At 42.7% G+C, this 15,904-nt stretch overlaps 1 protein-coding gene across 2 annotated transcripts in view; it reads right to left on the bottom strand.

Annotated features, from left to right (window-relative positions):
• The window catches only part of LOC137538903 (structural maintenance of chromosomes protein 2-like), an 85,642-nt gene that overhangs the window by 34,791 nt on the left and 34,947 nt on the right, over positions 1-15,904 (bottom strand). For both annotated transcript variants that reach the window (XM_068261325.1, XM_068261326.1), the window contains exons 7-14: positions 14,817-14,861; positions 11,371-11,604; positions 11,101-11,250; positions 10,776-11,009; positions 5,074-5,233; positions 4,858-4,975; positions 3,777-3,915; positions 196-315 (exon numbers count right to left, since the gene is read on the bottom strand). In XM_068261325.1, the coding sequence (XP_068117426.1) occupies positions 196-315; positions 3,777-3,915; positions 4,858-4,975; positions 5,074-5,233; positions 10,776-11,009; positions 11,101-11,250; positions 11,371-11,604; positions 14,817-14,861 (1,200 nt within the window). The remainder of the gene's footprint in view (positions 1-195; positions 316-3,776; positions 3,916-4,857; positions 4,976-5,073; positions 5,234-10,775; positions 11,010-11,100; positions 11,251-11,370; positions 11,605-14,816; positions 14,862-15,904) is intronic.

Genomic DNA, 15,904 nt, shown 5'->3' with positions numbered 1-15,904 from the left:
TCAAACTCACTCCAACCTGAATTATCGCAAATTCTTTCTGTTTTAAGAAAGCAAACTTTTGTTTAAATTAAACAAATGCTAGGTTTTTTTGGACTGGTTATATAAAAGCTTTCCTACAGATTCCCATTCCTACATAAAAAAGCATATTTGTTAAGGTGTCCTTCCCATAGATCAACTAAGCAGGCTGACACTTACCAAGTTTTTGGCCACATTAACTGTATCATTTCCTAAACGGCGAGCTGAAATTTTGTTAAGTGGAATAATTGTGAGTCTCCGCTTTAGCTCTCCCTTTTCCAACAGTTTTTTACCTGTGACCTGAAGTGTTCCAAAAGACAAAATGGCAAGTTAAATATGAATAATTATTCATTAACACTGGAACATTTTGTTAGTGAGTTTATTTTGTTGCCACCTCATGCTAGTCATCTGAGTGACTTACTACTTCTCCGTTTTGTATGACATGGTGGGTGAAGCAGCACAAAAGGTATTCTGCTTACAGTCCCCCATGATCAGGGCCGGATTTGTGCTCTCCAGCGCCCAAGGCCCGCTTTCATCAACCGCCCTCCTGAGTCTAAATGAAGGCTGCATGTGTGCTAGTAATGTAGCAGGGTGTCGTAGTTATATCACACATCCCCAAAACACACTGAGTTAATTAGTTCCCCGAAACAATTGGTCTCAATGATCTGGCAGGATTAGATTGTGAGCTCCTCTGAGGACAGTCTACATGACATGACTATGTACTCTGTAATGTGCTGCAGGACATGTCAGTTTTATATAAATCCATAATTATAATACAGTAGGACATTAGACTAGGACTATGGTAGGATTAGATTGTGAGTTCCTCCGAGGACAGTCAGTGACATGACCATGTACTCTGTAAAGTGCTGCAGAAAATGTACCTGCAATATACGTAATAATATGGTAAGACATTAGACTAGGACTATGGTAGGGATTAGATTGTGAGCTCCTTTGAGGACAGTCAGTGTGACATGACTATGTACTCTGTAAAGGACAGTCAGTGTGACATGACTATGTACTCTGTAAAGTGCTGCAGAGGATGTCAGTGCTATATAAATACATTATAATAATATGGTAGGACATTATACTACGACTATGGTAGGGATTAGATTGTGAGCTCCTTTGAGGACAGTCAGTGTGGCATGACTATTTACTCTGTAAAGTGCTGTAGAAGATGTCAGTGTTATATAAATACATAGTAGTGCAAAATGCTACTAGCTACCTTGTAGTGTCCCAACTTAAACTGAAGTTGAAATGGGCAGTGGAGAAGACATTCCTCCAGCCCCTTCCATGCCGATTGCTCCCTCACTGTCCTCCTCTGCCTCCTGGAACATCTGGAATTGGCCCCACAAAACCCTTCGGTCTGGGGCATACTGCACATACACGGCCTGGCCGCAAACACGTTCATGTGGCTGGGAGTGTTCTGTGCCTGTGTGTAGCTGGACTGTGCCTGCGTTGACTGGTACACTTTATTGGGGCCAGTTCTGGACGATCCAGGAGGCAGAGGAGGACGATGGAGCAATCGGCATGGAAGGGGCTGGAGGAAGCACCAGGTATGTATATTGTTTTTTCTCCTGTTTCTCCGGTACACTTTGCTCTTTGTATGGAAAAGAAGTAATAATGAATCCAGGAAAGGGGGGTAGAGAAAGCAAGGGAGGAAAAGTGGGCAGAGAAAGAGAGGGTAATCCGAGAGACAGAAAGGGAGGGTGGGAGAGAGGGTGGACAGAATAAGCATAGAAAATCAGAGCAAACAGACAGCATGTGTACTGTACACGTGTAATAGTGAATACAGAGTGTTAAATGAATTTGCACACATGACATTACTCACGTTGCAATCACTATGTTTTAAACATAATTCACCTACATATCAATCAGCACACTTTGGGGGCTTTACAGTTCCTCACAGCGAAAGACAAAGCCTGCATTCCCCAATGTGCCCTTCTCTCACCTCTAACACTGCCCTCATAAATTCAGCGAAAGGTTAAGTTCAGCTGTGTGTAGGAAGTCAAGAGAGCGGGAGGATTGTCACAGCTATCACAGTGCGTGCAGTTCCAGCACACGCTGTCTGCAAAGTTATTGTGCTTCCTGGTTTCCTGTTTACATTTCACAGACAGCCCGTTATATTCAACATTTTACTGCCAGTATGTGCTTTCTACACATATCTGGCATCCGTACACCCTCTCATCTGCCTGCAGTTCGGCATAGTTACTCATCCCTGCAGCAAGAAAGGCAGTCTCCCTTCTTCTTCTTCTCGAGCGATCCATCTCCTCTCTGCTTCCAGTCCCCCATAATGCCGGGCGGAGGGGCGGAGCCAGATAACAGCCGACCTGTATATTAGGAAGACGGAAAGACAGACCGCGCTGCTGGGACACGTAACTGTAGTAAGCGGCCGACTCTGCAATAAGTTAAGCAACTAGTGGGATTATCCGCCCCAAGCCCCGCCCCGCCCTAGGCACAAGCCTAGGAGGCCTGTGCGCAAATCCGGCCCTGCCCATGATAAGCAACTTGTGAGGTTTGGGTCCTCAGGCCCTTTAGCAGGAGATCTAGTAGGTTCACCATTCAGATTACTGTATACATAGGGGCCTATATATAAAATTAGATGTATGCAATACTGCTAAAACAATTGTGTTTATTATTTTTCACCATGTTCCATCTCCCGATTTATAAAAGTGGAGATAATCTGAAAAGGTCACCAAATTTCAGAAATATTGCTAGAAAAGCATAATTTACATTTTTACAGTATTGCCATAGGTAAAGAAATCTGAAACAAAAAAAAAGACAAAATTAGTGCAGTTTATTTTTGAATTTTAAATGGGGAACGGTGAAAAATAGTTATTTTTTTCTTTTACAGTATGAGCCTCAGAGGAACTTGTACATCTACATCCCCAGTTTTATCTCTGAAAAGGTAAATATTAACCGTAATACACAGCATCATTAAATGAGATGATTAGGCAAAAGGGAGTACAAGCCACTATTTTAGTGTAGAACATAGAATATTTCACCCAATAGTTGCACCGGTTTCTAAACACACAGCCTTCCTGGTCTCTTTTTTTTTTTTAAATAGACCAGCAATATTGTCTTTTTTTTTTAAATTTCTTTAAGAATAATTACAGAAAACCTATGTCCCGAGAAAACCACACAGTCCAACTGTTGATAAATACGGAGATAAATGCATGGCGATAAACTTGTGAAGAAGAGTATATAAAAACAAAAAGGGAACATTTTCAAAACTGCCATTCTTCCCAATTGAGGTTTTACCCCTTGTTTGTGTAGGATATATCTGCATCTACTGCCAGCATTGGGCCCCTGAAACTGGACTAGCCCTGCCACATGTCTGCGGTTATATGGTGCAAACAAATCTCTGCACTGCAGTTTTGTGCATAAACTGTCTCCGTGTCAAATTAAAATCCCTTTAAAATGTTATTGTGTGTTTTATTGTAGTTACACTTTAATTCCTAATGTGCTAGTTATTAGCCATTTCATACCATGCACACACCATTAAATTTTTACTGGCCAACTACTGACCAATTTTACTACTTCCATGTAGTACGAGATCTTAGCAACACAAACTGCTCATAGTATTCAGATCCTGTTGGCCCTCACAGTATGTGGCGGTGGTACAATTGACCGATCATATTGTATTCTGTGTACAAACCCTTCACCTGGTACAACTGAATACAGCAATGACAACTCCCATACCCACAACAGCCTTTGTGAAAATGACCAATATCTTGTAAATTTGTAGTTGAGGAAGCACTTACTTCAGTATCTACAACAACATTGTACAGTCGCCCTCCTGCCACAACTTCTAAAGCAGTTGAATTAGAAATGTCTTTTACAGTGATCAAAGTTGCAACAAGACCCTTCACGCGGTTCTTATCCCAGTTCTTTTCTGGATCTCTGCAAGACAAAAATACAAGAAAATCACCACCACCATATATCATAGATTTTAGAAATGAACTATAAATTACTTTTCTCCTATGTTGCTGTCGCTTACAGTAGGCAGTAAACAATTAACAGATTTGACAGGTTATGGACTAGTCCATCTCCACGTGGTAGATTCTAAGTATTTTCTTTACAAAAGCCCTTCGTGAAAAGGATCTATACCAAGATGAGGGCCAGCCTCCCTACTTGTTTGCACACTATTTTGGCAGTTGGACTGAGCAATGGCCATTTGGTAAGTGCTTTTGTAAATAAAAATCTGAAAGATCTGTCAGTTTTCCACTGCCTACTGTAAGTGACAGTGCCATAGCAAAAAAAGTAATTTATAGTGCATTTAACGCTGGGAGAAATCTTTATTTTATATGTATGCATTTTAAAATTTTAAGTTTATAGTGGTCCTTTTAACATATTAAAAGTTTGGGGAAGAGCAAGGAGGAGAATTGCACAGAATGTGGAGAGCCCATGGAAATTTGTTGCAGCCATACATAGGAAGTTATGAACAAGAAGCACATGCACATTGTGTTTGTGTAGGAGGTCTGAGATACACGTGAAGCATAAAGTAATATGAAATAAAGTGGGCACTAATATATATATATATATATATATATATATATATATATATATATATATATACTGCGGGCCAAGCATTAGGAGCATAAAAGTTAGTTCATGTTTTATCAGAAAAGTGCATAGACCAGTGTTTCTCAAACCTGTCCTCGTTCATGTTTTGCAGGCAACCTCACCTATGCACAGGTGGGGTAATTAGTATCTCAGCTATGTGGATTCCATGTAGCTGAGACACTTTTTACCCCACCTGTGCATAGGTTAGGTTGGATGCAAAACATGCACCATTGGGGAGTCACGAGGACAGGTTTGAGAAACACTAGCATAGACTCTTACCTGTATTCAAAGTGCAGGCTGGAGTAACGTGCCATCAGCGACTCATAGGTTTCTCTAAGGCGCCCAACATTTCGGGAAAGCTGTCTACGCTTTTCCAAAAGCTGTTCTTCCTTTCCATCTACAGAAACAAATCATGTCACATTACAGTCTATACAGGGTACTAGTAAAAAAAAAAAAAAAAAAAAAAATCAGCAGATAAAAAAAGGGCATGTATACCTTCATAATTAAGCTTCTTAATTTCCGCTTCAAGTTTCTCTTTGTTTTTCTTTACGGCTTCAAAAGCCTCATTGTCTTTCTTGTAGCCGCTGTCCATATTCTTTACCTCAGTTTGTTTGGTCTTTAACTCTTGCTGTGCATGTTTCAGCTTCATTTGAGCCTGTACAAGACCAGCAAACTTCATTAACATCTGTCAACGCTGACATTTCAGCCAGCCTTGAAGTATTCCCAGCCAAAACTTTCCCCTCCTCAGTTTGAGAAGAGATAGTGGTTTAACAGAAACAAAAAAACCTATCTATATATACACAATAGAGTAAGTGCCTCAACCTTCAAGAAAGAAGAAGTAGCGCCCTGCCCCCAGGGTCGGTCCAAGCAAGAAGAAGGGGTCGGTCCAAGCAAGAAGAAGGGGCCTGTCCAAGCAAGAAGTAGCGCCCTGCCCCCAGGGGCGGTCCTACACTTGCAGCCGAGCTGGAGGGGGTAGCGGACAGGAAGGGGGTATTGGGCACAGCAGCGGGGAGGGGGGTGGGTCGGACCCCCCCCCCCCCTCCCTCACCTGGGTCCCAATCTGCACTCCCCCCTCTAGCTGAAGTTCAGCAGCAGCCGCCGCTATTAGTAAGAGACAGTGGGCGGGGATGACTCGCCTCTTCCGCGTTCCAGCGTGCGTTCCTCTGTCGCCACTTCCTGCAATGCCGTCCACTTACAATACAGTGGGCGGCATTAAAGGAAGTGACGACAGTGGAACGCATGCTGGAACGCGGAAGAGGTGAGTCATCCCCGCCCGCTGCCTCTTACTAATAGCGGCTGCTGCTGCTGAACTTAAGCTAGAGCGCAGATGAGGGACCCAGGTGTGCCCAATACCCCCTCTTCCTGCCCGCTAACCCCTCCAGCTCGCCGTATGCTACGCCGAAGGTCGGCTAGTCACTATTATTTTAACATGTTCATGCTGAGAGACATAGGCAGCAATGACAAGTAAGATGCAGAGGGAATACAGATAGCAATGCCACAATCTTTTATAGTGAAGTGGGGAAGGTTTAATTTTCGGATTTAATCGGATCGTAAATAGAATCGTAATCGAATCGCACAAAGAATCGTATCATGTAGATTGGGCTTAAAACTTCTGCTAGTATTTTACTGTACTGTGTCTGCTGACAAAATCTCTCCTCACCTCCTATTCAAGTGATTTGGATTACCTTGAAGTGAAGCAGTTTTTCCTCCGTTTCTTCCTTGGTCACAGGTGACAATTGCTGGCGATCCCCAAAAAACGTTTTTTTCCAATGTATTCCAATGGTTGGGAATTCAGTAGTGCAATTGCACTATTCTGGCCGCGGTCACTCTCTAATGCAAGTAGCCATGGCCGTCCGCACGTTGGGCAAATTGGGGCATGTGCCCTCACCCCCCCGGCCGTCCCCGCTGCAAGGCAGGAACAGAGTCAGACCTCCGATCAGCCGGCGACCACTAGCGCTGATGCTAGGACCTAGTGGACACCGCACTGATATGCGGGGGGACATCACTTCCGCATATGCAGCGTGGTGTTCACGAGTACCGTGCGCCCGCACTAACTGGTCGCCGGCTGATACCGAGGTCTGACTCTGGGTTGCTCCTGCCTGACAGCGGGGACGACCAGGGGGGAAGGCTGCTGGGTCGATGGTGAGTGAGGGGCACCTGTCGCTACCTAACCTGGGGAGCGCCTGTCGCTACCTAACCTGGGGGGCGCCTGTCCCTACCTAACCTGGGGGGCGCCTGTCCCTACCTAACCTGGGGGGCGCCTGTCCCTACCTAACCTGGGGGGGCGCCTGTCCCTACCTAACCTGGGAGGCGCCTGTCCCTACCTAACCTGGGGGGCGCCTGTCCCTACCTAACCTGGGGGGCGCCTGTCCCTACATACACAGGGGGGTCCCTGTCTCTACATACACAGGGGTGTCCCTGTCACTACATACACAGGGGGGTCCCTGTCACTACCTACACTGGGGGGCACCTGTCACTACCTACACTGGGGGGCACCTGTCACTACCTACACTGGGGGGCACCTGTCACTACCTACACTGGGGGGCACCTGTCACTACCTAAACTGGGGGGCACCTGTCACTACCTAAACTGGGGGGCACCTGTCACTACCTAAACTGCGGGGCTCCTGTCACTACCTAAACTGTGGGGCTCCTGTCAATACCTAAACTATCCAGGCCAGCCATCCCAGCATCACTACCAGCCCAGAATCACTGTCAAAAAGGCCACAGCATCACCACTAGTCAGGCCAGCATTTACTTCAACCAGCCAAGCACAGTCCAGCATCACCGCCAGCCAGGCCACAGCATCACTGCCAGGCCTTTCAGCCCCACACATCATCCCCAATACAGCCCAAAACAGTATTGCCAGGCACAGCAGCCAGTAGAGGAGAATTCAGAAGCCAGGTGAGAGGTGTCTACCATATTAAGGGGGCATTCTGCCTATTTATGCAAAATGCTGTCTATTTATGTTCCTCATGACTGCTGAATTTGTCTTGTTGGGGGCCTCATGGTTACTGAATTTGTCTTGTTGGGGGCCTCATGATTGCTGAATTTGTCTTGTTGGGGGCACATGATTGCTAACTGTGTCTTGTTGGGGGCACATGATTGCTAACTGCGAGACTATGGGAAAAGCTGAATCATCATCATATGAGACAATAGCATTAAACCTACTTTTTTAGCTTTTTAAAACAGAAAATAAAACTGGGAGGTTTTAAAAAAAGTGAGTAAATTTTTCAGGAGAATGAAATGGTTTATCTTCACAGTTTATTTTCAACTTGGATTTTCCATAATGTTCATGTAGGAGTTAAAACATTTGTATTTAGTTTAACCCTCCTGGCAGTACGTTCGGGGTAAGCCGCGCAGGAGGATTTCTCAGGCCCTGCTGGGCCGATTTGCATAATTTTTTTTTTTGCACTTTGCTAGCTGCGTGTGCACACCGATCGCCGCCGCTACATGATTTAAAAAAAAAAAAAAAAAACTGCTGCGCTGCCCCCTGGCGGTTTTTAATAGACCGCCAGGAGGGTTAAATTGCTGTTGGCACTTTGCGATAAGTGACTTTTGGGTTGCAGTTTGGGCACTCGACCTCCAAAAGGTTAGCCACCACTGTCCTAATCTAATGTCCCACCAGTGCCAAGTTCATGTAAATTTGTCTCCACCCGTGACCACACCCACATTCTGGTCCATGACCACAACCATTTTTTCGCACAATGTAACCCCATTTTTCGGCATGCTACGCACAACGTGGCCCCATTTGCCGCGCTATTTCTTCCCCCTTTTGCCCCCCTGGAAAATTTTCTGCGGACGCCCATGCAAGTAGCGCGATTGCAATTAGGGCTAAGTGCAACACATGCAATAATTCTGGATGAGTTTGCACTCTAATTCAAAGTATACAAATGGCTGAAAAATGGCGGGCCAAATGTTTCTCTTTAAGTTTAACATACTCAAAAGGTTTCCCAATGTCCGGCTTCTGTCTGTAGCCCCGCCCCTAGCAGAAGGTCATAGGCACTTCTCTGATTGGAGCTAGAAAAGCACCTATAACCTCTTCTGCTAGGGTGCACAACTACGGACGGAAAACTGTGTTAAAGCTCTAAGCGCATCACTCTTAATATGAATGCTAATAATTATGAAATTAGCAGCACTCAATGTTTTGGCATTGCACAACTATTTTTGCTAAAAAAAACAACAAAAAAAAAAACCTAGCAGCATGGGAGTTGCTTCCACAGCACAAACATATGTCGTATGTCATCACTGTCACTGAATTATGCATAGGAGTTTGATACCCTGGTTTCTTTCCGCAGCAAAACCGTACTGTCGCCATGACAAGAAATTGAGCTATAGGCCTCAACTAGGTGCTTTAAATATATTCATTGAAATAAATAAAGCTGTTCAATGCACCAAAAAAAATGTGCATTGTAATAAATGCAAATTTTCAATCATATGCAGTAAAAAAAAAAAAAAAAAAAGATAAAAACGTGTATCACTACTATTCTTTTAACCACTGCAGGACCACAGGCTTACAACCCAACCCCCATCACCCCCCCCCCCCCAATTTCTGTCAGAAATTGCGATTTCAATGCGATTCACGATTTCCTTCAAATGAAGCTTTGTTCCCCATCTGTGCTTGTTTGTTCCTCCTCTGTCCCCCGTCTCTCTTTGTTCCCCCTTTGCCTCTTTATGCCCCCTCTGGGTTTCTCCCTTTCCACCTTTGTGTCTCTGTGCCCGCTCTGTTTCTCTCTGTGTCCCCCTCTGTGCCTCCTCTGTCCCCCAAGCTGCATCAGTGCTGGACGTAGCTTCCAGCACGAGTCCAGCGATGCCAGTCTATCCATTTCGCCTCCTACACGGAATACTTCCTGTATGTCATGTGACATACTTGCTGTACTTGCGTTTTGCCAAGCACAAGAGTCGGCAGATGGCGATAGAGGACAGACAGCGTTGGACTCGTGCGGAAGATATGTCCAACGCAGCGGGCCACACGTCCCGGGACTTTGGGGAAGTGTGAAGCAGCTTTTTCGAACTTCACCCATGTAGAAATGACGTGATTGCGATTTCGGTTTAAATTCGATTTATCTTTCAGGCCTATCTACGGTCCTTTGAATTTTGTTTTAAGCGGGCTCTTCAGTGCTTGATTTTCCCTCCCTCCTCCGTCCCCTTCCCACCCCCCTGCACTGTCCTCAATTGAATAGGATGGCAATCTGTCCTCTTCTCCACCTCTCATAGGCATCAGCCTATGAGAGGGCTTTGATTCCTAGCCGCTGAGGGACAGGCAAGTGTCCCTTGTACAGCGCTGCACTAGATAGGAAAAAAAACAAAGAAAAAGACAGGAGGCCAACATAGCCTGCAAACCCCCTGCCTGTTGGGGCAATCTCAGGTTATGTGACCTGTTGGTCACTTGTAGCAAGCTAGTCCACTGCCCACTAGAAGTAGCAAATCAACTGACTTTTGTGGGATGCTCTTGTGAAAGCCAATGGCTATTTAGATTCTGCACCTTGGAAAAGCTCCTACCTGCCTTTGGTATCAGTTTCAAAAGCGATAACGTTTTATGGGAATAATTATAAACAGGTCTACACCCAAATGTAGTAAAAATTTAATGCAACTGGCCCTGGAGTACAGTGAACAATATTGCAAATTCAAATAAACCCCTAATTTTGATTAGGTCAGAAATGTGTTTTCAGACCCATCTAATTATAATGGAGAAAAAAATTACACTGTTTTCATGTTAAAGAGGAACTGTAGTGACACATAGAAGATTGCAATAAATTGTTCAAGATACCCACATTTACAGAGTAATTTTCCTGGTTTAAGCATTAGAACCACTTCCTATATCTATATACTGCACGTAACCCTGCTGTCCTAGTGATGTTTAGCCTAGGCTGATGTGGAATGCCCCCCCCCCCCCCCCTACTGGGAGAACAGGTAAATTTTCTACTGGATTTAGAGCCCTCAGTAACAAACATTCAGCAGAGATCACCACGCAGGACTTAAGATGTCACCACCTGTGATAAGCTTAAGAATGTAAATCAGGGTGAGAAAATACTTTAAAAATGGGCAAACCCTGACTAAATAATGTATAAATTAATATTGTGTAAAAAAAACAAAAAAAAACACATTTTATTAGGTTGTTTTCACTACAGTTCCCTCTAACACTTTCTGCATTTTTTCCTTTTAAACAGTAAAGGAGAGGATTATGAAACACAGTACCTGTTTGGCCTCGGTTTCTGCTTTGCTCATATCATTTTTGCAAGTCATCATCTGTCCAGCAAGAGTGGCTTCCTCGCCATCATCATTACTGGACAGCCCAGCAGATACGGCATTAAAATGTTGCTGAGCGGCAGTAAGGGCCTCTGCATCCTTCTGACTGGCTTCCTGCAAGGAGCTCAAGCTGTCTGTGATCTTCTTCACTTCTTTTTCTTTATTAGTCAATGTCTTGGCATCCTTTATTGAAGAAGTCAGAATAATCCCATCAGAGGCACAAATCTATGGGCTACTGTATCCAATAATAAACAAGTAAATCGGAATACCTTACCTCTTCCATGGTCTTTACCAAATCCTTGCGCTTCTTTTCTTCTCCTTTCACGTTTTGTTTTACTAGATCCAAGGCACTCTGGGCCTTTGTATCAGCTCTCTGAGCCTCTGCAAGGCCTTCTTCCAGAGACCGCAATGCCCCTCCAATTTCCTGCAAAACAGATCGGGATAAAGCAATTGCCACTAACTTACAATATTGAAGAGTGATACCAATATACAGTAAGAGCTACTGCTGCAATAAAAGGTGTCCCGAAACACATAGCTGACGTACCTTATCTCTCTTTTTTTCAAGTTCTGATATTTCTTTGCCCAGTTCTTTCACCCTCCTTTCATTCTCTGCCATAGTCTCCTGCAGCTTGAGTATAGCTCCTTGCATCTCTTTTAGCTCCTCATCACAGCGCACTCTGGTCTCTTCGGCACAAAGAAACTGATAGGCCACATATAGACGGCTCAAATGTTCAATTTCTCTTGTTAACTTCTGGTATTCCAAATAGGATGATCTTTCCTATCAATGACATATGGAAATGACAGTCAGGAGATCTGAAACAAGGTAGACATTGCATTTAGGGCCCTTTTCCACTAGCAATCACACATCAAAATCACCAGTGAATGGGGGTTTTCATTAATTTTGTTATGCGATTGCGATTTTTCATTTGCATTGCATTATCCCTCTTAAAATCGCTCAAGAAAGCGATTGCAATTTGCGATTTACAAATCGAATCACTATAGTGGAAAATACTTCTCATGATTTCTATGATAAAGGAGCAACCCTAGCGATTTAAAAATCACTAGCGATTTGCGATTTTGCAATTTAGCTGTGCAGTGCAAAAAAGGCCCTAAAACTGGTCCTTTAATACTTTCAGCACTATATAGAGAAAACAAAAACAAAGAAGGGTACATAATATACAGTACACACGACAATACAGACATTGGAGCTGGATCGCTGTCTGTGCAGAGCATTAGGTGTGTGCATTTGTGTTTAAGCTAAGAGAAAAAAAGCTGAATGTTATCATTTAAACTAGAATTCAACCACAGTACCAGACCCATATTATGCTGTACTAGTTGTAAATATAAATACACAAAAGATAACCTAAGTCTGGAGGATACTGCAGGTCTAAAACAACTTTTAATAACCATATAAAATTAACAATAGGTGGCACTATTACACTTCCTAATATAGCTGCACGGTGAAGCAAGGTTCCAATTCCAAGCAAAAAAAAAAAAAAAAAATACAAATCTGAATCATCAAGCGCCAATCTAATTAACAATCCTTTAACTGAAAAAATATGAATAAAAAGTAAAACCAATTGATTCTTTACAATCCAACCAATGCACTATTTCCCATCCAAAACCACACATTCACTCACAGACAAGCGCCGTCTGAAAAGGAGGCTGCCATATTTATTTGCTTTTAATCAATACCAGTTGCCTAGCAGCCCTGCTGATCCTCTGCCTCTAATACTATTAGCCATAGCCCCTGAACAAGCATGCAGCAGATCAGGTGTTTCAGACTAACCATTTCACCTTATGCATCGAAGCAATTTTCACCTCCCATTCATTCGCTAATAACTTTATCACTACTTATCACAATTTATTGATCTATATCTTGTTTTTTTCCGCCACTAATTAGGCTTTCTGTGGGTGGTACATTTAGCTAAGAGCCACTTTACTGTAAATGCATTTTTACAGGATTAATAAGAAAAAAATGGAAAAAATTCATTTCTCAGTTTTCGGCCATTATAGCTTTCAAATAATCCATGCTACCATAATTAAAACCTATGTATTTTATTTGCCCGTACGTCTCGGTTATTATACCATTTAAATTTTGTCCAAAACACAATGTATGGCGCCAATATTTTATTTGGAAATAAAGGTGCATTGTTTCCGTTTTGTGCCCATCACTATTTACAATCTTATAATTTAAAAAAATGTTTGTAGCATACCCCCTTCAAATGCATATTTAAAAATTTCAGACCCTTAGAGAACTATTTATGTTTTTTTTTGTTTTTTGTTTTTTTTTTTTAATTGTAATTTTTTTTTTCCATTACAAATTTTATTTGGGGAATATTTTGGTGTGGGACATAAAAAGTCAATTTTTAATGTTGCTATATGAGTAATTTGTAACGTAAAAAAAGTGTAGATGTAGTTTTACTATTTGGCCACAAGATGGCCACCTTCATTTTTGGTTTCCCTCCTTGTACTTCTCGCTAAGCGGAAGTACAAGAGGGATGCGGAAATTCTTCCGGGCAGAAGAACTGAAGCCTCACGGGTGAGCGCTTCCGTTTTTCTGCGGGGAACAGGGATCGGTGATCGGGAACCATGTTCCCTTTCACTGATCCCAGGGCTACCGGGGGACACGGGGGCGCGATCGCGTGCGGGGGAGTGCAGCGGAGCAGCCGCCCGGACGTGAGCTTCACGTCTGGGCGGCTGAAATGGTTAAAGTCAGATCTGAAAGGACTAGCTGGATGCTCGTTTCTGGTGTTATTCAAGAAAGTGTCATTTACCACTGGGTAAATTGCTGCAAATGTGAATGTCACTAATAGTACACAAATTACTCAGTGTGCTCAGTGTTGCCCATGACTCCTGTATAAGTCGACCCCTATACTTAAAGGGAGCCGAAACTGAGAAGGCTATGGATTTTTCCTTTTAAAACAAATAGTTGCCTGACAGTCCTGCTGATCTCTAAGGCTGTAGTAGTGGCCAAATCACACACCTGAAACAAGCATGCAGCTAATCCAGTCTGACTTCAGTCAAAGCACCTGATCTGCATGATTGTTGAGGGGCTGTAGCTAAAAGTATTAGAGACACAGGATCAGCAGGAGAGTCAGGCAACTGGTATTACTTTAAAAGGAAAAATCCATATCCTTCGCAGTTTAGGTTCCCTTTAACGAGTCAAACCTAAATTTCTAGACTTATACTCGAGTATATACGGTATGTTAAAACCATAGGTTGTTACAAAACATTGGTTGTGATAATGACATAGCAGTGGATTAAGGTAATAGTAGCAATAGACCCTTCTGTTAATGTCACTGGGGTATAACCTAACTTCACACTGCAAGACAGATATAGTAACACCACATGTTTCATGCCCCTAAAATTGGGTGCTTCCTCAGGGGTACATTAAAGGATACCACAACTGAAATGTGACATAATGAGATAGACATGTGTATGTACAGTGCCTAGCACACAGATAACTATGCTGTGTTCCTTTTTTTCTTTCTCTGCCTGAAAGAGTTAAATATCAGGTATGTAAGTGGCTGACTCAGTCCTGACTCAGACAGGAAGTGACTACAGTGTGACCCTCACTGATAAGAAATTCCAACTATAAAACACTTTCCTAGCAGAAAATGGCTTCTGAGAGCAAGAAAGAGGTAAAAAAGGGGAATTTCTTATCAGTAAGGGTCACACTGTAGTCACGACCTGTCTGAGTCAGGACTGAGTCAGCCACTTACATATCTGATATTTAACTCTTTCAGGCAGAGAAAGAAAAAAAGAAACACAGCATAGTTATCTGTGTGCTAGGCACTGTACATACACATGTCTATCTCATTATGTCACATTTCAGTTGTGGTATCCTTTAAGTGCTCCTGCAAAAGTCTATCTATACATAAAACATTACATCATATCACACAACAAAATGACAGCCTTTCGGCTCTTATAGCAACCAACAAATGTTGTAAATATAACAGTTAAATATTCTTGGAGGTCAAAACTTACCTCTTTAAGCTTGTGTATAGTTGGTGTGATCTCTTCATCCAGAACCTAGAGAAGCAATAGATAGTGAACACTTGTGCTTGTTAATTAAAAAGAGCAATACTTAATGTGGCATTGTTTTAATCCACTGGAGGAAAAAGAAATATGCTGTTTTGAGTAGTGAAGTTCTTTACTTTAAACATCTGTCTCATGCAAATTTATTTTGTGAAGACCTGTATGCACATATCGCCAGCAAAACAATTGTAATGTTAGGTAAACTAGTACTAATCCTAAACTAATTGAAAGTTTGTACAGCTTGCTTGCATCGAGAATGGTGGAAAGTCTCAATGTGAGAGATAAATCAATTGAATTTGCCATATAATGTAGGAATCAATCAAATTCATATGGGAAATCAACCAACGTGGCATATCGGGTCATAATTGACCAGTGTATAATTAGCTTATGTGTGCAGGTTTGATGTAATTCCTTCACCAGCAAAATATTCTGAGTCAGAATTTTACACTTACATGAAGAAGCTCATGCTTTCTGTTTCACAGTTACAGAATACACTATCAAATACATTCCCAGCATGCAGTACCCTATATACTACACCAGGTAATCAACAATAACATTTTTCGTTGTTTTAAAGGATATGTGTGACGCCGTCGATATGAAATATCGAATGCGTCATGGAGTTACGAACGCCAGTTCTTCGCAAACCAACCAAACTGACAGTTTCTGGTTTAAATACACTTTTTTTTCCCTTCGCCAAAGGGCTGGAGAAATCTTTTCATGGTCAGTTAATTAGCCTCCTGTGAAAAGACTCTCTGCCAGCACAGGGGACCCCCTGAGGTGTTTATGACCTCATCCATCAGGTGAAGGGTAGATATCAGTTGACAGAAGCTCATAAATTGTAGCTTTCTCCAGCCTGATTGGCCCCGACCCAGAAGGAGTCCGACACATAGCTGCCTTGTGGCCTGAGTTGAAAGGAGACAGGAATGATCCTTATCACGCCATCTGGCGGCACTCAAGGATTCAACAAACTGAAGAACCTATATTTAATAAATAGGCACAGTTTGGTAATATTTCTGGTGTTCCCAAGATCGCAGTTC

The sequence above is a fragment of the Hyperolius riggenbachi genome, chromosome 11, assembly GCF_040937935.1.
Source record: "Hyperolius riggenbachi isolate aHypRig1 chromosome 11, aHypRig1.pri, whole genome shotgun sequence".
Lineage (NCBI taxonomy): Eukaryota > Metazoa > Chordata > Amphibia > Anura > Hyperoliidae > Hyperolius > Hyperolius riggenbachi.
The sequence above is the reverse complement of the archived record's forward strand: the minus strand, read 5'-3'. Positions and strand labels throughout refer to the sequence as shown.